Source organism: Lepidothrix coronata, unplaced genomic scaffold (genome assembly GCF_001604755.1).
Source record: "Lepidothrix coronata isolate B3197 unplaced genomic scaffold, Lepidothrix_coronata-1.0 Scaffold0, whole genome shotgun sequence".
Taxonomy (NCBI): domain Eukaryota; kingdom Metazoa; phylum Chordata; class Aves; order Passeriformes; family Pipridae; genus Lepidothrix; species Lepidothrix coronata.
In genome coordinates, this window is record NW_016690180.1 from 5,464,881 (window position 1) to 5,487,619 (window position 22,739).

Sequence of the window (22,739 nt, forward strand, 5' to 3'; positions counted from 1 at the left end):
ACCAGAGGAAATGACTTCAAGATGCATCAGGGTAGGTTCAGGTTGGAGATCAGGAGGAATTTCTTCTCTGAAAAGGTGGTTAAGCATTGTAACGGATTGCCCAGGGGAGTGGTGGAGTCACCATCCCTGGAAGCGTTCAAGAAAATATGGGATATGTCCAGTTGGCAAGGTTGGATTGACGATCTTGGAGGTTGTTTCCAACCTTATGATTCTACGAAATGGAACCATGTTTAGCTGAAAAAAAGTAGGCTAAGTTTGATATCAAGAAGAAAAGTGAGCCAATAGAAAAAAATCTTTGTATTTACATAATTCGCTGTGCGGGATCTGGAGTAGTAAAAAATGGTGGCAACAGGTAGTCATCACCATGTGAGGTCCTTCTCATAATTTCTCTAGTAAAACTTACATGCTTTGTGATGCGATCATTTTGAATGTATTTCTTTATCTGAATGAGCTAGTATTATTTCTTTTTTCCCATGCAGCTTTTTTTAAAAATTCTTACATTTGATAATTTGCATAATCCACGTCTCTCTAGCATCAGTCTAGCATCAGTGTTAATGAATTGTGGGAAGATTACTGTAGGAATTTAGAAAGTACTTATATCTATAAACCTCACTCAACCTTAAGGTTTTCTGGAACTTATAGTGCTTCTTCATCCTACTTAACAGAAGTATAAATTTTATGACTTACACATCTGCCCTGGGGCATTATGGTTCTATGTATTTCCATTTACAGCTTTTTACCTGGGCTAAATCCACTAAATTCTAACAACCTTTAAGACTGCCATCTAAGAAATTCCCTAAAATTTATGTTTCACTGTAAATCAATGTTTTGATGATCATCAAGTAGAAATATTGTATATTTCCAGGAAATAATTTGATGTGACAAATGACATTATTAACAATATTTAAAATCTGATATACCAATATGAAAAAAAAAAAATCTACATGTTGATATGAATGATGATGACATCTGTTTCAGAAGTTTTCATTCAGGCCAAAGGCACTGCCAGTGAGTTGAAGTGCCATTTTATAAACGTGATTAAAATCCATTTAAGTCTGTCATAAAGCCACCAGAAAATTATCTTCTTTACTTGTCATTATCATATCCATGTTGAGTTTTGTAACTGCTTTGCCCCAGCTATTCATCTTGGCTTTGCATTTTAGACTTTACAAAGGCTGTCCCCATCAAACTGTTATCTCTCTTCCATGACACAGCTTATGACTTCAATGCTGACACCGCTTGTTGCCACATCTTCAGCTATGTCAATGGTATGCTCTAAGCTTTTCTTACAGCTTTTTTCTTCTGTGAATCTGGCTAACAAAACTCAACACTAAAATGTGATAACAACCTGTCCCTATCTTTCCTTCATTTTTCCTGACCCTCTCATTTGACTTACACTTGCCTTCCCTCGTTCTTTCTTGTACTGTTTTCCTTTCCTGTTTGTTTGCTTGTTTCTTGCCTTCTTCTCTTTATAAGGTTCTCTCTTTACAAATTTCCTCCTTGTACAAATGTTAATCACAGAATCACAGAATATGACAACTTGGAAGGGATCCACAAGGACCATTGAGTCCAACTCTTAGCTCTGCACAGAACCATCCCCAATTATTCAAACACTTCTTGAACTTTGGCAGTCTTGTTGCGATCGCTTCCCTGGGGAATCTGTTCCAGTGCCCAACCACACTCTGGGTGAAGAACCTTTTTATAATATCCAACCCAAACCTCCCCTGACACAGCTTCAGGCCATTCCCTTGGGTCCTGTCACTGGTCACTACAGAGAAGAGATCAGTGCCTGCCCCTCCTCTTCCTCTCACAAGGAAGTTGTAGGCTGCAGTGAGGTCTCCCCTCTGTCTCCTCTTCTCCAGGCTGAACAGACCAAGTGCTTAAGTCAGCCGCTCCACATACAGTTTCCTCTCAAGGCCCTTCACCATCTTCGTTGCCCTCCTTTGTACACACTCTAATGGCTTAATATGGAGTAGATGGCTTAATAGCTTAACCACTTAGGTCTGGGTGAGAGAAGAAAACTATATACTCGTTTTCAAAATTTTATCATTTTTTTAATAAAAATCTATACATGAGACACCTTTCCTTTCTTTGAAACTGAGACCTTGATTCACTCTGTGACTTTATTGCTTCTTTGGTATGTTCATTTTCTTCAGTTCCTATAAGTTAGTGGCTTTATTGCATTACTGGAGAAAATGGTCCTTCTGAACAAATATATGTTTGCAAAATGCAAGGGAAATGTTTTTCAGGCAAGAGGCTATTGTTGTTTTGAAAAATATTAGTCTGATGGTACAATATTTTTGAATGTCAAACCTAAACAACAGGTATTTAATGAGTCAGAGTGCAGGTGAAACAGAAAGAATCACAAAAGATATGTATTAATATGTATCATCTAAGACATGTTCTAGTTGAAATTTTGTACAAAATACCATCCTGGAAATGCTATAATACACTATTTTATATAGCAGGACAAATCAAATCCTGAAATTAAATTTTCAAAGTCTACTTTGGGAACTCTATAGCAAGTCTGAAGCTTGTCGGTTTGTTATTTCTGTCCATCACTCCCCTCTTTCTTTTTCTGTGAATCTGCAGCAGGAAAATCTGCTGAATAAAAGCTAGACTAACATAGTGGAATGCAATGTAAAATTGATACCTCAACTCACATGGCAGTTCTGCATACATTGCATACCCAATCCAATTTTTCATCCAGCCTTTCTTACCTTCATCATATATGCACATTTTAGAATTCTTTTTATATGTGTGCCATATAAATTCTATTTTACTATTCATTCAATCTATAACCTCCTTTCTTTTGGAGGGGAAAAATCCATTCAGAAAATTCTTCTACATTAGTCTGAAAGAAAAGCATAATATGCTTTTTTTACATCCATTGCAAAAAAACCCAACACACACACTTTTCCAAGTCCAGAAACAATTACAGCTGATATGAAAACACTTCTATTACTTGTTGCTGAAAATTTATATAAAAAGTAAGAAACTGGTATATTATAGAGCAACATATATTTGAATATAAATCCTAATTATGTGGAATCAATGGCAGAACTCCATTTGAGTTCTGGAGAAGAAAGATTTGGCATTTCAGTCTCATCTTCAACCACATGGATTTTGTCTTCACTCCCTCAGAATTATTAAGTAATTTCCCAGTGGAATTTTGTGGGCAAGTATTCTGGGATGATTATTTCAAAATGCGATCATAGGAATATCTTATTAACTCCATCTCCTCCCTCCTCTCCTGGTCGTTTTTAACAGTAATTAGTTTCATTATATGTTACAAGACACTAAAATGAGAAGTGTATATTTCTCTCCAGAGTGCTTAACACAGTGAGACCTTAGTTCTTTCCAGACCTTCTGGACAGTATAAAATTTACCTTAAGATTTTATAATGTTTCCCTAATATTATTGGTTTTTTAATAGCAATACCTTTTCTTTTTTTTATTTTTCCTTTCAGGCTATGCCAATTATTTCAGAGAAGGAGAAGGCTGGTGAGTCAATATTTACTCATTTTCTTATTTCCTTGTTGTATTTGTTGTTGGAATACAGTGTTGCTTAACTAAGTGATAAAAGACAGACTTCAACTGTGGGGTTTCTAACTTATAGGATTACAGATCTAACAAATGTCTGTGTAAAGGTTGTTTCCTGAATAGGGTATTTTCTCTTTCTGAAAAGCAGTCCAGCTTTCTGAGTGATTCTAATAAAGATGTTTGAAACTGTCCTACAACGTATCCGGTTGGATTGCAGCTGCTCCATAAATGTCAGTCTTCCTGTAGTTACTAACTTGTTATTTGATGTTACCATCTATTATGATTTACTAGATGTCTCAACAAACATAGATGCAAATAGGTTTTCTCAAGTCAGTGAAATTTGATGACTGAGTGTGAACTTTATTGCCTGTCTTTAAATATGGCAGGAAATTCCAGTTACCTGGAGTATTTCACTGGAGACAATAACATTTGTTTTGGCTAAGTACTTCCAGAATATTGAAAGATTGTTTTTCTGTTATCTTCTGTCATATGTGTTCTCTGAACACTATATGTACTTTGGTGTTGGTATGTGGAATCCACTAGTGATTGCCTGCTAGACACTGTCGAACAGGTGTGCTCTTGTGATAAACACTAGGGAACGCTCCACTCTTAGCACTATAGTTCTCTAGAATCTCTGTGGTTTCTTGTTATTTATTTTAATTGATTTATTGCTACTGCCCATTGAATATAGCTTGAAAAATACCTCAAAATATCCAAATGCCACCTGGCATTCGGATTTATATCTGATTTTTATTGGTGATATTTTCTTGCATTATCCTTGCTTGGATTTTTTCTTTTCTTTTGCTTATTAAGGGAGAGGAATAGGTTAAAAATGTTTTGAGAGAAAAGCCACAACTCTAATCAGTGCTGTAAAAGCTATGGATCTGTCTGCTCAGGATGTTGCTATTTTGGCTGTTGAAGTTCAGAAATAATTCTCAAACTGTGACCCATATTTAATAAGATTTTTCTTTATAGATTTCACAAGTGGCATTATTTGGAGTTTCTTTTTCTGAGGCAGTCCATATTTGGCCACATCTTTTAAATTATGTCCCAACATGCAAATTGATTATTACTAGCTTTACTATTTGCAGCTAATTTCAAATAAGTTTGTCAACTATAAATGCAACATTGAAAGTTTTTGTACATCTTTTGTAATTGCATACCAAACAATATTAAAAACTATCTGAAAGTCTTTAAAAAAATCTTCAGGGCATAGACTTGTAATGACCCCAGTTTTAAACTAGAGGAATAGAGCTGCAACAAATATTTACCATAATGGTTTGTAAAATTAGAAATAAAACTCAAAGCTCTATGTTTCCTCCTGCAGTGTCAAAACTGACTAACATGTCAGTGTTGATGATGGTATAAAATCAATGTTTTTTTGACCTACACTTTAGAACCTGTACATATTCATATGAATGTCTCTCTGTTTTCTTTCTTTCTGTTCAGACCTCAGTGTTATGGGGTTTTTTGGACAGCATTATGTTTAATATTACAAATATTAGATAGAACTTCGTGCCACATGAAGTCAGTTTGCTGACATTTCCATGCACATGAGCACCAGCTCGACTGAGAATGAAAATGTTGTTGCCTTTTAATCACTTTTGGCTCTTGTTTAACTCTACAACTCAGAAGCTCACAAGGTCACGTTAGGGTTTTTGCAATATTAAGCATGTATTAGGGAGATGATTATTAAAATCAGTCCTATTGACTGAAGTCACTTGGCTCCAGGGGTAGTAGTAAGTGCTGCTTTTGTCAAATGCAACTGGATCTTGATTCAAACATTCAGGTCCCATGCTTTGCAATTTATCTTGCCATCATTTGATCACTGCTCCTTACACTTCACCAGATAAGTTACATTACAAGAGTCATTAATGACAAAGCTGTAAGTAAGGTGTGAAAGCCTTCAAAAAAGAGTATAGCATATCTGCATGTCTGCTGTAAGAGAACAAAACAACTATTAATTTTGTTATTTATTTGGTAATACCAACAATCTAACTCATTCTAGTTAATATTATTATGAACAAGCTAAAACATGCTACAAAATATTACAGAACAAAAAGAAGGAGTTTTTTGTGTTATTACTGGCAAGGCTATTAAGGAAGTAAAGAGATTAGCTAGCATTGTATTAAAATTGGATTAAAATGAACCCAAAATTTTTAGTCAAACATCTTATCTCATCTTGAGAAAATTTTCTTGTAGGTCCCTCTTTCCTACTTACTACTATTTAGTTCCATCTGCAACTGGAATAATAAATAAAAGAAAGTAGAATGGCTGTTATTCCAATGTTTCTGGTTTAGAAATCTTGTATACAGAAATAAAACCTTGTTTTCTACAAGACTTCCTATTCTGTAGACTCCAGATACTTTGACACTTTCAAGTGCTTTTCCTATAGGCAACCAAACATTTAGATTTGTAAATGGACCAAGCTGCTTAAGCAGACTAGAAGTTCACACATTACTGATTATGTTTATAGCAGTTGTTAATCCTTGAAATTAAATATTTTCTTGATTTCATGTATTTTCCAACACACAGTAAATTTTGACATCAAATTCAAACTTTCAGATGAGGTACTTGAAAAAAAACCCACACATACTATTTTTAGATTTGGAGCAAAACCAAACATAATCTGAAAATATTGCTGCTTTTGTTAATTAATAACTCAAGAGTTGCATAACCAGTTAATTTTTTTAACAGTGGAAAGTGCAGTAAAACACACAATTGCAGAGTCCCTTTGGCAAAAATCTATAAATGATCAGTATATTGAGCAGAACATCAGTCATGCCTAAATATGTATACTATTGCTTCCACTTGTGTGAATTAGGGCATTGCAAATGATGTACTGTGGCATCAGCTATTTCTGAGTAATGCATTTTTAAGAAGTCTCAATATTGTTGATATTTCTGGCAATGTTGACAAAAATAAATCTTTCAAAATAACATTTTGAAGTAGAAGTTAAAATCAAGCAGTATGCACTGTTGGGGAAAATGAGGGCTCAAGCCAAGAGATGACTCAGGATTAGTACTGTTGGCACCTAAATCAAGAACACAGGCCAGAAACCAGATTCAAAACATTATTTTTTCAGTTTCATCTGTTTTTCTTTTGAGTAATTTATGTATTTGCATGCCTTTACTTACCTTGCTGACTGTTGTGATTTTTATTGTCATATTCTGTCCACAAACTCTAAAGAAATTTGAGGGATAGAGTTCATCACACCTGTCAGTAATGGAAGTGTCTGTGTCAGGGTTAGTGCTGTTGACTTCGTTTATAGCCTAAAATAATCAGCATCTAAACCGGGCTATGTGTCACGTGGCTATATGTCAGCATCTGATTTACTGATGTGAATCACAGGATGGCTTCTAACACCGGTGTTATATTCTGTACAATGAACCCACTGTGAGCCTCCTAATTCAGGGCTAACTTTTGTTTTTGGAGCAGTGTTCCCAAAACAAAGGTGAAATAATTGTAAGTCAATTTTGCTTACAATTTTGCTAAATGATTTCCCAATGTATCCTCAAATATTTGTAGGGAATAGTGAATTCTGTCACTTAAAAACATTGCTATAATGGAGCCAGCAGGAAAGGTAGAGTGAATATCCACATCTGGTCACAGACTAGCACAGCTCATTTCTCTTGAGGTGACAAAACTATGTGCTATCACATAAACAGGGCAGAAGGTTTAGTCTAGCCCTAAACAAATATTAAATAAATATTAACACCACTGGTCCACAATGTTCAACATGATAATAATTTTTTTTTTCCTGTGCGTAAAACAACTATCCTGTGGTATTTTTTGCTGAACACACATTTAGAATAGTTGCTGCTCTAAAAATAAAAAAAAGGACCTTTTAAGTGAGAATAGCAAGTGAATACACTTTTGAGTTTTCATGATTCTATCAAAATGTTCTCTCCTGCTTTAAAACATATTGTAGAAAAAGTGCACAACCTCTTTGGGTAAATCTCAGTGTTCTTTCCATCTAGTAGGTTAGAGAGGTCTACTTCAAATAAAAGTGTCAGGCTTTGTTATGTAGGAGAACAGATTTGATAGCCCACTTCTCAGTTGTGTTTTGATGATCAGCAAGCCAACAAGAGGAGAAACATTAAGCACAAAGACAGCAGCCTCATTGGATCTCTGGCCAACATACTGTGTTTGGAAGCTCCCCAGTAGTACTACAATATGAGCCTAGCAGTGAACAAGTCTTTGTTTTTTCATTATTTTTCTGCATCTAATCTAGATTTCTGGTAAAGATACTAATTAATAAAGTACAGGTTCTGCTGTCCTTTGTTGTTAATTTTCCTGGTTGATCTTTTGATTCACAAGGAATACAAATACAGAGACTATTAAAGCGACCTTAATGACAGGGTATTTCCTCTCATAGACTTTTATTGTCAGTGTCAGACAGCAGAGGACACTTGGTGCTCAGCCCCATGGTGAGATGAGCTGCAGAACAGGAGGTGATGGAGTGATGACAAGGTGGGTCAGGCCTGTCTGTGAGAACTCACAGCAGGAGGACCTGAAAAATTCAGTAGTGACAGGTTCACTGTCATATAACAAGGCACATAAAAGACCAAGTGCTTGGCAGTAGGTAGGGGTCTTTTTATTTAAGTTAATTTAACTGCAGCTCTAATCAAAAAGGAAAAAAAAGAAAATCTCTACTAGATTCTACAAATATGTTCTAGATCCAGAGAAATCAGTTCTTTCTATGAGCAGTATTCACCGGATGCTCTGTTTTCACAAAATCATTAAGGGTTCATCCATACAGAACTTACTTTGAACCTAGAGCAAACGTTAAAAAATTCAATTTGACTGGCTACAGGATATCAGTTTCCATATAAACTAGGGAGAAATACAAGTTAATTGGCACAGTTACTAGTTTTCTGGCTGTTTTACAGTAACTCTAGCCAGTATTCTAGAATAAACTGGGCAAAATGAATTATTAATTTTTCCATTTTGCAAGTGTTATATCTGGTTTTGGTAGAACAGTCTTACTAGTGCTTTTGTGAGACCTTAGTATGAAGTACCAGTTTTTAGTTAGGTAATCTTTCTTTTACTGTCGATGTTGCAACAGTTATAAAATTTGTTTAAGGAAAGTATTTGCTTTCTAAATAAAAATGTCAGGTGAGCAGTCACACTTCAATCTGTAACTGGAAAACAGTTACAGAAGCTCTGCCAGAGTATGCATGGATGGCTGCCTTACATTAACCAATGCTAATAAATATGTTTTAATTCCACTGCCATTTATTTCATTATTAGAAAAAATGATTGTGCCCATAGATACAGAAGATTGACCTTTCATGATAAGATTCCCAATGATGTATAGTTGTTTGGTTTTCTCTATTTTTTTCAAAAAGCAGTAGAATATCTGATGTCAGGATTTTTGGTATTTGATTTTTAGTGGCTTATTAACCGCACACTAGCGTAGTTGTTCTTCTGAATAAATTACTTCACTTTTCAAAGTCATATGCATGCAGATATAAACATACAAACTTTAAAATGGATGTAGCAATGTGTGAAGCCAAAGTCTCACTAATCTTAAGATGCTGTGGCCATTTTCATTAAGTTTTGGAGGAAACAGTAGGTCCTGGGACTGCAACTTTCCCATAAAAGTCCACTTCAAACCATGCTAAATGCACTGCAAGCAGGATGACCCCTAAAATGCCTCATGGTTGTCTGTTGTACATTACTTTCTTGAGTCTTAAGTGAAGAGTAGGGCCAGGTAGTGTGAACATGCTCTGAGGGGAGCCAGTAGTCAAGAAGGCTGTATACCTTTGGAGAAGGACACAAACATTCAGGTGCCATGCCTGGACAGTAAAACAGGTGTTTTGTGGAAGGCTAAAACAAATTCCATTAAAAAATTCTATACTAATAAAGTACATCTGAAGTAACATGTACTTGGGAGCTAACAGATCCTGTTGTGCATAAAATTTCTTAGACAGCTTCTGCTTTCTTACTCCACTCACATTAGTATGGGCCATCAGTATGGACTTGCTTTTATACTTCTTTGGAAGAGCTTCTTAAGTCAAAATATGCTGTTGTTATCTTCAAGGGCCTTTAATTTTGTTCATTTCTTTAATATAGTCTCATTTATTCTGATCTTTAAAATGCTTAGATAAAGAAGCTTGACTGAATTATTTTAGGCCAATAACAAGGACAGGCCATTATTTTCACATTGCATTGGTCCTTATCATACATTTTAATGCTCTTTTAGCATGATGATTGTGTTAATTGTGGAAAAAACTTTAAATATTTCCTTGACAAATATTCAAATGTCATTTTTCATTTCAGAGGAAACAAGCCGTGCCTAGTGCCTTATATTCCTGTGTTAAGCAAATCAAATTTTGCTTTGTCTCCTGGTTTAATGTCTTTTCTTAAGTAATAAAATTACCTTATTCAAATCAAGACATTTCCCTGACTAAAGCTTTATATAAAGCTGAGGGATTACTACTTCCAGCTATCATGCTAAATCTTTCAGCTGCCCTTTTCTGTCCAATCCAATGTGTTTTTAAGGCAATATGTGTTTTCCCAGTTAAGGCAAATTTACCTTTTTTTTAAATCACAGAAATTATGCAATTATGGAAAAAAACCCCAAGCATTAGCATTGAATTATTTTAAAGATATTTGACATTAATAATATGTATCATCACAGATTGATAAGTCGTAAGAATGTGCCTCATAACAGACTTCATCACCTATTAGTAAAAAACAGTTAAACAAAGAATAACTTTCTTCAAGGAGACCTTTGAAGGTCCTTTCTGCAACCTTCTGTTCAAGCAGACCAACCCTGACTTCAGACAAGGTTGCTTGGGACTTTATCCAGTCCAGTGTTGGAAACGTCCAAGAATGGAGCGTGTGCAACCTCTATAGGCTACCTGCTCCACTGCTGTACTGTCTCCATGGAGGAGACAGTTTCCCTTACATCCAGCCTGATCCTTTCTGGTTTCAGTTTATGCCCACTGTCTCTTGTCATCCTCACATGCACAGTGTGAAGAGCCCAGCTCCATCTTCTTGCTGCCCTACTGTGAAGTCCTGGGGAACTGCTGGTAGGACCCCAAAAGCCATCTCTGCAGTCTGAACAAGTCCTGCAACCTCAGTTCACAGACCAAGTGATCCAGACCCCAACCAGCTTGGTGGACTTTCCCTGCAATTGTTCCCTTTTATCAATGTTTTCTTATATTGCAAGGATCCTGAAACTGGGCTCACTATTGCAGATGTGGTCTCACAAGCACTGCCTAGAGAGGGATAATCCCTTCCCTCCATCTCCATCTTTTATTGATACATCCCAGGCTGCTGCCAGCTCTCTTTACTGCCAGGGCATGCTGCTGGCTCATGCCTAGCTTACTGTTTGCCAAGAGCCCAGGGCCTTTTCCATAAAGCTGCTCTCCAGCCAGTTTTTTATCATGTATTTATCCACCTTTCCAGATTATCAAATAACAACTTGCAAACAAAAATATTGTGAGAATTGTGCTTTCTGTTGTCAAAGCAGAAAATACAGGAGGAAGCTTAAGAATTTCTTACTTTCAGCTAATTTAATTTTGTATTACATTATAAGTAATTATAATGTGCTCAGATTTTAGACCACCAGCACACGGACTGCAAACCTGTACTTAGTATATTCTGGCTAGTATCATATAATTAATCTTAATCAAGTTATTTTTCAATATAGAGTTAATTATCAGTTACATGGTGATTCAGTAGTATTTATATTATCAAGCCCAAATTGTGGTCCCTTATTAAACTGAACATCAGAAACATTCTAAAACAGGTAGTCCCTGACCAAAAGTGGCTTTTAAATCAAAGCAAACATGATCAACTTGTTCTTCCTTTCCTTTTTTGGCTATAGCAAGAATTACAGAGATTGGTGATAACCAATTAATCAAGTTATTTCTAGGCTAATTTTGTTCAGACTGAATTCATGGTAAAGATTTGTGTTGATTCAAATGAAATATAAACTAGTTCATTTCATGCTAATTGATACTGAAGTGTAGTCATTAGGCGACAATTTCCAAAGCAGTAACGTGACTGTTGATTTGGAAATCAGGTGATGGTCTTTCTTTTTCAGTGTCCAGAAATAGAGTCAGCTTCTGAAAACCTGAGGTGCCCAGAGCAAAATTTTAAACCTAACTTTTGGCGACATTTTCGTAGTTATTTAGGTACCTGAAGATGACAAACAAGCTCTCTGTCATGACACCTGCTAACTGTGCACCGATTCCCAGTCAAAGTTACTTTTGGGCAGTAAAATATGCACATGGCACAAAATTATGATGATACCTAGTCATTTCTGAAAAATTTAATACACTCTTCTTTACTTCTTTGGGTTCCTAGACAACATTCAAAACATCTGTAAGATACTGTGCTCCTATGTTCATATTTGAAAATAGGACTTGAACTGCTACATTGTCTAGAGTTGTTGAAGATGAACCAAAAAAAAAAACCCAAACCATTTTAAACCACTTTGAACAGGAAGAGCTTAGAGCACTTAAAATCATGTAGGAAGATAACTTTTCTCTTTTTGTATCTGTTAAAACATAGGGATAAGAAATGGTTTCAGTCTCAGATCACCTGGGGCATGAGCTTTATCCCATTGGATTTTTTGTTGCTTATACATCTGAGGTACTTACATGCACACTTTAAAGTCCTGTTTTACTAGAATAAAAAGTTGCTTTTCACAAGTCCTTAGGGAAAAGAGAGAGGTCTCTGATGATTGATGAGAAGACGCGATTATTTACATTTCTTTAAGGACATGGTGAAAACTTAGGTGAGAGATACCCAAAAGCCCACTTTGGACTAGGCACACATGGAGAAAAAATGTCTTCCTGATGTGGAACCATCCTTGGTAGCACCATGACAGGGCTGTATTTTAACTGTGATGTCAGAAGTTGCTCCGACTGGATTTATTTTACCTTGTTGGAGTTGTTGACCTGTGCTCTGAATGTCTTCTGCTACAGCAAGTGATATTTGAGAGAATTACAGTTTCTGCCTGTAGTGTGTTCAGCATGAGCATTTTATTGTCTATATTGTCACATTTTATTGTCTATAAGCTCAAAGATACCAACTATACTGACAAAAGGTATTTTTCATTATTTTGGAGATTTTTAAATAACTTGTGGTATCTAATCAAGTTTAGCCATTGTCTCAAATATTCTCTGCAAACGTTCTTGTAAAATTAGATTGCTTTTGCACATATTAGGAAATGGCAATCAAATCAAATGTTGATTCTCTAGCATATGGTAGGTGCCATTGTTTTTTAAAGTGCACCAGTGTATGATTCTTATATGCAAAGTCAGTCACTTGCCTCATGCAACTGCTTTATTACCACTGTCAATCTATCTGTGTGTTAATTTTAACACAAGTGAATTTCCCCTTCATGACACTTTAGGAAAGAATCAGATAACTGCATGAAATTGTTGCTTAATTTGTAAGTATTGCAAACAAATAAATAACTGAAAACCGAGTTTATTGATAGACACAACTGCAAAATGGTCTATAAGCTAGAAATCTGCAAGGAGTTATTCCTGCAGGTAATCATTCTAGTCTTATGAGTTTGAACTAAGCTTGAAAATAGAAGTTTGTTAAACCCAAGTCTAAAATGATTTCTCTGAAAGTTTCTCTGTGTGAATATTCTCTTTTGTTCAATTGGTAGGTTATTAATTTAAATCCCAATCTACTGTGGATTCAATTTCACCCGCTGTACTTTAACCTAAAGGAGAGGAAATATTTGGTAACGAATTTCAGAGTGCTAGCCAGGTATATCATATCTCAGTAGCTGTCTATAAGCAGAATCGAAAAGCAAAGAGGAAAATAACCCGGAATTTTAATACATATCAAAATACAGGCTTGAAATTAGAGAAAAACAGTTGAAATATCTGTTAAAAGGCAAGGAAAAAATAAAATAAACTACAGCTTCCTACAGGCAGGTGTCTAATTTACAATGTCATCCTGGAATCAATGTGTCTTCATAGTGCAAGGAAGAAAAAGAAAGACTGAGACTTTTGTCAAGAATTTATATATCAGTTGATTTACATAGAATATTCTTTACAGAACAAAACCCATGCCTACACTAGAAAGATTTTGTTCTTGTAGTTACAGTGGAAGGCTCTCAAAAAAGGGATGAAACTCCAGAATTCTAAGGGAATGCCAAGGCCTTGTTTTGGTGGTATGGCTCATGCTAACTCTTGGAGTGGAATAACAATTTTTATGTCAGCACAAGTGTGTCTTCAGCAGAGCTTTATTGCACATTCGTAACTGATATACCTGCTCTGGTACAAAATATAAAATATGTATCAGGTTAATCAATTTTATCAGGTATAATTTCATCATTATTTGTGCACTTGTGACTGGAAAATGACTGGAAAGTTGAGAGAGTATATAGTTTTCCTAAAATTTCTTTCACCTTTTTAGAAGATCTCATAGGTGTGCTTTTTATACAGGTTGCCCTTAAAACTTAAGTCTGCCCCTGTGTTTCAAAGCATGGATCCAGCTTAGCATTTGTAGGAAAAACTAGTGACAGAAAAATTGATGAGTATAACCATTTCCTCAGTAAAATTAATAACAGCCTTACCACTGATTTTTGTAGGACTTACCCAAATCATAACCCCCAAATACCAAATCAAAACTTACCCAGGACATCAAATTGGTAATGCAATATGTCATTATCCAAATCATTTTTCCCTCAGTATAATCATTATAGCTTAAGTAAGTTAAGCTATAACTTACTAACTCTACTGGTAGACAGAAAGAATTAAACATCTGGAAAATCTTTGCTGCATCTGTGTTGGGGTTTCATGCTTTTTGGTGCTTTGTTCACCAGTTCCCATGACTCTAACTTAAACCTCTACCTTATTTTCTGAAGTGCATTCCAGTTCAGCTGAAGATGTAGTGATCATTTCATTTCCTGAGAGATATTATTTAAGCTTCCTTATCTTTTTTCCTTAAACAAAGCAAAATAAACCCCTAAAAATAAAGCAACTTAAAAATAAAGAAAAAAGAAAGAAAAAAAGACAAAATATCTTTGTAGCGTGCTGCAGTAAGGACAACTGTTTTAACAGATTGAAGCAAGATCGAGAATTGTAATTGTCAGAGACAATTCTGATGTTCTGCCTTTTAATTGCTTAGCTATCATGCAACATTAATTAGTTCAGGAGAGAAAAAAAGGAAAAAACAGTGAGCCAGAAAATTGTCTGTACTGCTGCTCTGTGTACATGGAAAGTGGGGTGCAAATGAATTTCAGCTGCTTTCTTAAATGGCAGGGCAAGGTAATCCCTGGCATTAGTAATCCCTGGCATAAGTGAGAGAAGAGGTGTGGGCGACAGTGCCCTGGTAGGCATTAGCTTCTGTCCCAGTTTATGCTCCCTGTAGAGCAGCTTTTTGTACCACAGATTGCTGCTCCAGCACTCTCCCTCCTCTGGGATAAGCCTGTGAAATGGGCAGAGTTGTGCTGAGCCATGCTTAGCACTTGCTGTTCATGTATCAGTACCAAACCATGATGACTTACTAGTAGCGTAAGTGGAAGTCACTGTAGCCATAATTATAGCCTGCATACCAAATATTATCTGCATGAGTGCTCACTCTATCAGCAACCTAACTACAAATTGATGAAACTTGAGAGAGCCTTATATGAGTGTGACAAAGAATAAAGAAGCTTGGAGGCAGGGCTCCACATTAATTTGGTAGAAAATCAGCCCCCTTTTACCATCCCAACCTTATCAACACTGAGCAAGCATTACCAATGTTTTCACACAGCAGGAGTCAGGATTTGCTTTTATTCCTAATGGACCTTTTGAACAGCAGATGTCACTGATAAGAAGCAGCAGATTTCATTGATACAGTCAAGTGACTGTCAAGTGAACTTAAAGACATAATACTTTCCTGAGCCTGCAGCAATTAGACACTCACTCATTCATATAACAGTCCTTAAAAAGCAAGAAAAGTGTGCTATGTTCTCTGATTTATGCTGTAAATAGCACAGATTTTGGAGTACACTTTATCATAGAATTAGGATAGCCTCTTTCTTTACAGCCTGTAGTAAGACATATTCTCATCATTTTACTAAACAGCCTGATTTATTAAATATTGGTGTTTACTACTGAAGCTTTTTAATTATTGGAGCACACAACAGTTCTAAATCATAGTAGGAGTTTGGGTGCACTGCATTTTAATTCATGACATGCTAACAGCCTTCACATTTCATCAACTAAAAGATTAAGTTCCTTGAGCAATAAAAAGCTAATTCATATTCCCAGACATGAAAAAATATCCCCACGTTAATGTAGAGAACATGTGTCAACTGACCCTATGTATCTGTAACTGAAGGATAAAATCATTTCAGAGGAGCACTTATCACCAAACCAAAATTTACACGCTGACAAAATTTAAATTAAGGGTCATTCCTGAAGAGCATCCAAATAGATTAATGTCAGAAAATCAAAGAGTCATATTTCTGCTCTTCAGTAATGTTAGAAAATAGGTATCCTTTATGATTGAACTATCATCATATCTCTAATATCTGACTATAGTTAACTGATTTTGAAGGTGCAACACAATGTTTTTCCTTTCCTTCATTGCCTGCTCTGGATCTCCTGAGAGAAACACAGTACCTAACTTGCAGTCCAAAGTCAGTAAATCCCTTCACATGTAAACCTGAGAGGACACACACTACTCTGTAGCTTAGACTGCAGTGCTTCATGTTGAAAGCAGTATTAATTCATGCAGGAATGTGCCAAACCGTATACTGATTCATTTTTAATGAAACTTGGTTACATTTCCTATGCACCCTTCTAATTTTACTGTACATTTTGGAACTTTTTGGGTTTAATACCAATATGAATTTCATTAAAAATAGGGACTTTGTTCCTACTTTCAACAGTGAGGATTGAACTGGATTGCAGTCCACTGGCCCTTCAACTCCGTGCTTCTCTCTAAGCCATTCTTTCTACTGCCCTACCCCAAACATCTCCTGAGTGTGTTTACTGGGTTTTCCCAAGGAAGGCCTTTGTAGTTTCAGGCCTCCAAGTCCAGGACTGACCCCAACTAGCTTGATGTCTTCATTCTAAGAGACAGTTAATTCTTCTAAGGCAGCTGAAGTTTTTAAGTGAACCAATGATATTCTTTTCTATTAGATTACACAGAAAATGCAAAAATAACAAATCCAGCATACTTAGTCTTGCATCACTTTCTTCACTTTTGTGATATATAGTTCTGGCTTAAGTCCAGTCATCTTGAGTAGCTTAGGATCTTAGGTCATGTTTTGCCACTTGAATGGGGCACTCTTTCCAGCTCATTTTCCAGAGTATTTTCGTATTCACTAGTGCAATCATCAGAAAGCAGTGAGACAGTCTGTGATAAACTGAGTTCATCTCTACCATCTTCTGCTAAAGTTTTCTTGACATCTATTCAACAATTCATTTCCTTCATAGTTTCTCTTTGATAAGTTTCCATTCCTTCAAGCCTTTTCCTCATAAACAGGAAAGAAATCCAGTTTCCCTGGGGCTATTTGTCATAAGCTCTCTATACCACAAGAGCTGACCAAAAAGCATAGTTAGACTGAACCAGAGCCTGAAATGAAACTTCCTTATTCAGTAGCTCCTACGAGGGCTCAGAAGCCATGTGCACATTCCTCTGTTTGCATATATAGCAGCCAATACAGTCTACAGTTTCTCAAAGAGTGTAGGTCTTGTATCTCTTGTCTACACTTCCTGTATGCTTTTAAGACATTTTTTCATGGTTCTTTTAAAGTAAGCCTGATTAATTATCTCATAATTCATAAGGAATAGCTAACAAATTGCAGAACATGCTGACCTTCAACGGGAATCAAATACTTTCATCACATTCTTGTAGTGTCTGCACTTCATTTTACATCTCTTGGTGTTACAGCAACCAAATGTAGTATGTTCAGCCACCTCCAGGAAGTCTACCTTCCTGAAATGTTGCAAGAGAGGGATGCGAATCCCTAAAAGTTGTACTAATTGTTTAGCTGGGATCTCGATGTGGATTTGTGTTCAAATGCATGCTGTCAGTTTTTAAATGGGATTTATAGCTTGGCTTACAGTTCAGGCAATAATTCCTGGGGTTTATTATGCATAAATCTGCTATGTTTGCAAAATATATATCCTTCTTCATGTATTCAGTGGGCCAGCTTGTGATTAACCTTAGCACAAACAGATAGAAAGTTGTAATTTCCTGAAAGAGAGCTGTGTATTGAAGGTGAGTCACAGTGATGCTTCCCCAACTTTATTTCACTGCCTTCTAAGTTCAGGAACTCAACCATTTGCTGTAAACTGGATCACTGGAGTGATTCACATGAAGTCTATTTTTTGCGTTATGTTGTTTTAATGAGCTGGCTTTCAGCAAGCTGTGCAAACAGTTGCCTCAGCACCAAATGAGAGAACAGCTTGGTGCAATAAGGGACACAGGCAAAAACACTCTGAAAAAAGAAATGAGATATTTCTTGTAGCAGCTAGTGTCTTAGGAAGTAAATGCCTTAAAGAGGCTGTGCAAGATTTAGACAGGCATAGAGAATTTGGCACAGGAAATGTACTTAAATACTAAAAGATGCAATTCTAACTGATGTAGAATTAGGACTACATGGCTACACAGGCATTCAGAAGATACTACAAGAATCTCTGGTATCTAATAGAAACTATGGACTCCCTTCAGAGATTTGAGACTGTTACAGACTGTGTTTTGCAGACTCTTCTACTCTTGTGTTTGCTGTGCTGGCATGGTCATGAGGTAGTTATATGAGCTGCATAGTCATCCCCATCTAGACTCCCTTGGTACACGTGACTTCCCTCTGTTTCACTGCCTTTTGTGACTCTCTCACCTGTACAGTGCCCATTGCATTAGGCCCCTAATCTGTTCTGGCTGAACTGATTTTTCTGAGAATCCTTTAGCATTTCCGAAATTATGTCACATATTCACAATCAAACCATGTCTTTACATAGACTGTTGATATATTACCATGCTCTCATCCTTCTTCTTCTTCTTCTTCTTGCGAAGGACTACTGTTCCTAACAGAGATCCCCACCATTAACATCTTCTATTTCCTGCCAGGCATGTAAAGATCATGTAACCTCCGCTCAGAGAGTGCTCTGCTGGGGACTGTAAAAGCAGTGTGTGTTTACAGCAACACTAGACACCATTTCAGAATAAGTCAGCATCTTTTGCCCAACAGGAATTTGATTCTCAGGCAAGGAGAAGCAGAATGGATGTAAGGTCAGCATATCCTTGCTGTTAATGCACAATTCAGTTCTTAGTTTCAAGCTTCAGCCCCATGCTTATCTGGCCTGTTTTGAGCTTCTTTGTTTGGTAGATGTTAGGAGTTAGCAGCTGATCTCCCCTTATTTTTCTAAGAGAGCTCCTTTCATGGGGTGATCATCCTTGATAAAATAAATTAAGTAACTGCAAATGTTTGCATGAGCTTCGCTGTGTTCCACACATTCATTCATGTCTTTTTCACAACAATGTGAAAGTTTTACAACTAGCATGATGTTAGATATGATAAGTGAGCAGGGTGTTTATGGAAGAAATTTAAGAAATCACAATATTTTAAAAAGATTGAGACAATATCAACTCTCTTGGTAAAGCAGAAAAGATTTCATTTGGAGTATGTTTACATTTACTTTGTATTGCCTCCTAGAGAGAAAAACATATCTACTGACGATCAAAATATGCAGTGGGTTTTGGTGAGATATATGTTTAATACTTCATAGTTAGGTATGAGAGCTGTATACAGACCTTGTTTTGATTGATAATCAGTGGTACTTTACTGAAAACCTTGTACCAAGCACATGCGCAGATGCATAAGATACATACGAAGATCTTCAGTTGAAATCAGAATGAAAACACTTTTTCTGCAGTCTTCTCATCTCCAAGGCATGGTAAGTTTCAGAAATGTCATCGTTCCCCTAGATGAAGACTAATAAAAAGTCTTTAATCTTTGAAGGCCAAAATCCAGAATCTAATGTATCTTTCATCTAAAATAATTTTCAATATCTATCAAGAACACATTTGAGAGCTGTTTTGAAAGTTCATTTAAAATGATACATCATTCTTAATCCTAAATGCTAGAATTTATTTTTTGGTAATTTGATTATCCAGGTGCTGAAATCTTACAGTTCTTACATAGACAAGGAGATTTTCAACACCAAATAGCTAGATTATTTAGGTTGAAATGAGGTTAGTTAGTATCTAAATCTAATCCTATTAATTGAAACTCAGAGCTGTCATGACTTGGTAGGGACAGAGCTTTTCAAAGTTTGTTTAATATTGAAGGACTTACATTAAAACCTGGTTTTTAATTGCCTTTTTGATTTTCCTATGCAATTTCATATAAGGTTTAGATTTAAGTCTTGACCTTTTGAAATGTATTTCTGTTTTATTCATGACTTTTATAACCAGTTAGCCAAGCTCAAATTTGTTATCAGTACACTGACAGCTGCTCACTCTAAATTTCAAAAAAGCAGTCTAGAATCGATCTTTTAAGAAAAGTACACAAAAGGTAGAAGGGTATACTTGCTTGTTGTACAAGAGTACGTTTTCTCCTACAACTTATGGTGAAAGTTTTCACTGAATATGAGGAAATATTTTATGTCCACATAAATAATCTTTTCTAGTACTTGACTAAAGGGAAGTAGGTTTGGATTTAAAAAAACTTAGCAACGTCTAAGTTTTTACATCTAAATATGCCATCCTTTCACACCCTCTTCTAAAGAATGTTTCTCTTTATTTTTGTTCCTTATGCATAAAGTATTGAAAAGCACCACTCATATGAGAAAAAAGCTCCTGAATATCCTTCAAATGTCACCTAAAGACACACTCATCCTACATAGCTTCAGAAAGGTGCCAGTATCAGCAAACAGGGCTGAGCTGATTTAAACCGTGAAAGAAAACATGCAATGATGTTTCAGTTAGCCTTTCAGTTATAAGGATTATGTTTTGATATGATAAATTTATGTCTGAATAGCAGCTCCTTTTTCACAGGGAAGGGGTAGCAGGTTATCAAGGAACTACCAAACTTTCTGAGCAATACAAACCTACTTTCAGGGACAGATCTTTCTAAAGAGGATATGTACCATGGTACTGATAAATGCTTCCTCTAGTATTATATTTTGCTCATTTGTCGTATTAAATCTTGCTTTTTCAATTTTGATCTTGCTAACTGCTATGTTTAAAGATATACCGTATTGAGGACTTGCACCACAGCTGATATATGCATCCGTTTTACATTTGCACAGGTTTTTTCCTTGATTTTGTACTCACATATTTTATTTTGTCTTTACATAAGCTCCACATATTAATTAGCCTCAGTCTGGAGGAAAAACACGCAAACACAACACTCTCCTCTATGCCAGGTCAGTGGTTTGAAACTTTGTACCACCTTAAAACATTTTCACACTTTTCTTGATGTACTCACGCTTTAAACACTTGTAGGCTATTACCATTACTCTGCCCTTGCATTATTAGCTGTTATTTGGCTAAGCAGAACAGGTTTTAATCTTTTATTGTAAATCAAACTCTCCAGGCCTTTAATCATTTTTGTTGCTGTTATCTGAATTCCTTCAAAACTTGTTGACATCTTCATGGTACTGGAGAGGCTAAAACTACGTGCTACATTTGAGAACGGATTCATTTGTGTGAAAGAGAGTATGTCTGGTTGTTCTTTATGGAAATATTAGGAAAGTAAATAATAATTATTTTTCTATAATATAGGTGAGCAAAAAAAATTATGATTAAAACTTCAGAAATAGTAAAGAACAAATACCATACATTTTACCACACTACTCAGTCAATCATTTGAGATATATATCCTTTCACCATTACTGTAATACTTTATTCTTAATAAATACACCTTCAAAATATTACTTTAACCTATCAATCTCAGGTGTGAGTTTTGTTTTCTTGTTTATTTTCATCCTTACCTTCTTTGGGAGTGTTTTATTCTCTTCTTCTAATTACCACACTTTTCCTATGAATTTCTACATCATCTATTCATAAGTATGAAATAAATTCCCCATTATTTCACCAGGTCTTTAATTCCTTCCCTCACCCCTTCTGCTATGAAGTACTTAAGAAAACACTTGTACTTACCTGCTTCTAGTGCACATTAATATTTGTAAGTAGTTTTTCCATGTATGTGTTGCAGCTGTTATTCTAGATATTCACATTTTTGAAGGCCTATTTTTGATTATTTCAGAGCCATTAATATCTTACATTGAACCTGAGTACAAGACTCATATTTCTCATTTTCTTTAAGAACTGAATAAATTCACTATTATAATGATGTCTCTGAAAACTTTAAGTTCACAGAAAGTAAATTGAATTTTAGGTTCTATGCAACCCACTTCATCATCTTTTTAACAAGTGACAACATTTTCGAAAGAAGAAGAGCAGAGCAGATAATCTTAATTTCAGACCCAGTTCATACAGGGATGCCACCATATTACTTTTCAAACTAATTGTTTGACAGTAAAACAATATTAGGTCAGATATAGAGCTATAGCCAAGTCAGGCTGTCAGCTGTATGAACACAAGGTTCGCATTTTCACCTTGCTTTTGAGACCATGAAGTGTACAGTTTGCTAAATATATAATAATGAAATGCCCCGCTAAAATAATGCAGGGAAACTTGCCAGCCAGTAACTAGTCTCAGGACCTAAAAGTTAGGCTAAATAGTGTTGTATCCTATCAGCCTCCCAGTCCCCAAACTGTCTAGTCCAAGCTCACTATTCTCCCACAACCAGCCTTCAATACAAGTGTCATAATCTGGACTCTTAGTGAAGATTTTCCACACACTGCAGTGGGACTCTAGAGAGCAGATATGTCATGGTTGAAATCAGATGCCAGCAGGAACAGCAAATTTCACACAGAAGCAGTTTTGTCTGATTAGTTGAGAAGTAAATTAAGTAAAGATATAGAGAAATCTAATTCCTAGAATAGCAAACCAGAGTGTCTCATTAAAACCTCATTTAATAGCGTTGCTAACCTCATGGAGTAAATATAAAATGTTAACATCTAATATTAACTTCAGCTGGAGTTTTAGATTTCTTTTGTAAGTGTTTAAGGTATGCTGTGTTCATTCGATATTCACAAAGACTTTGTTATGGGTAACAGAATGTATCTTTCAGTTGAGATGAAGACTGCTTTAGTCTTCCAGATAATTCTGTTTGACACAGTACCCATAAAGCTTCAACTTGCATTTGTG

At 35.9% G+C, this 22,739-nt stretch overlaps 1 protein-coding gene across 3 annotated transcripts in view; it reads left to right on the forward strand.

The window, feature by feature from the left end:
- The window catches only part of DLC1 (DLC1 Rho GTPase activating protein), a 227,662-nt gene that overhangs the window by 94,005 nt on the left and 110,918 nt on the right, over positions 1-22,739 (forward strand). For all 3 annotated transcript variants that reach the window (XM_017837460.1, XM_017837386.1, XM_017837545.1), the window contains exon 5: positions 3,470-3,503. In XM_017837460.1, the coding sequence (XP_017692949.1) occupies positions 3,470-3,503 (34 nt within the window). The remainder of the gene's footprint in view (positions 1-3,469; positions 3,504-22,739) is intronic.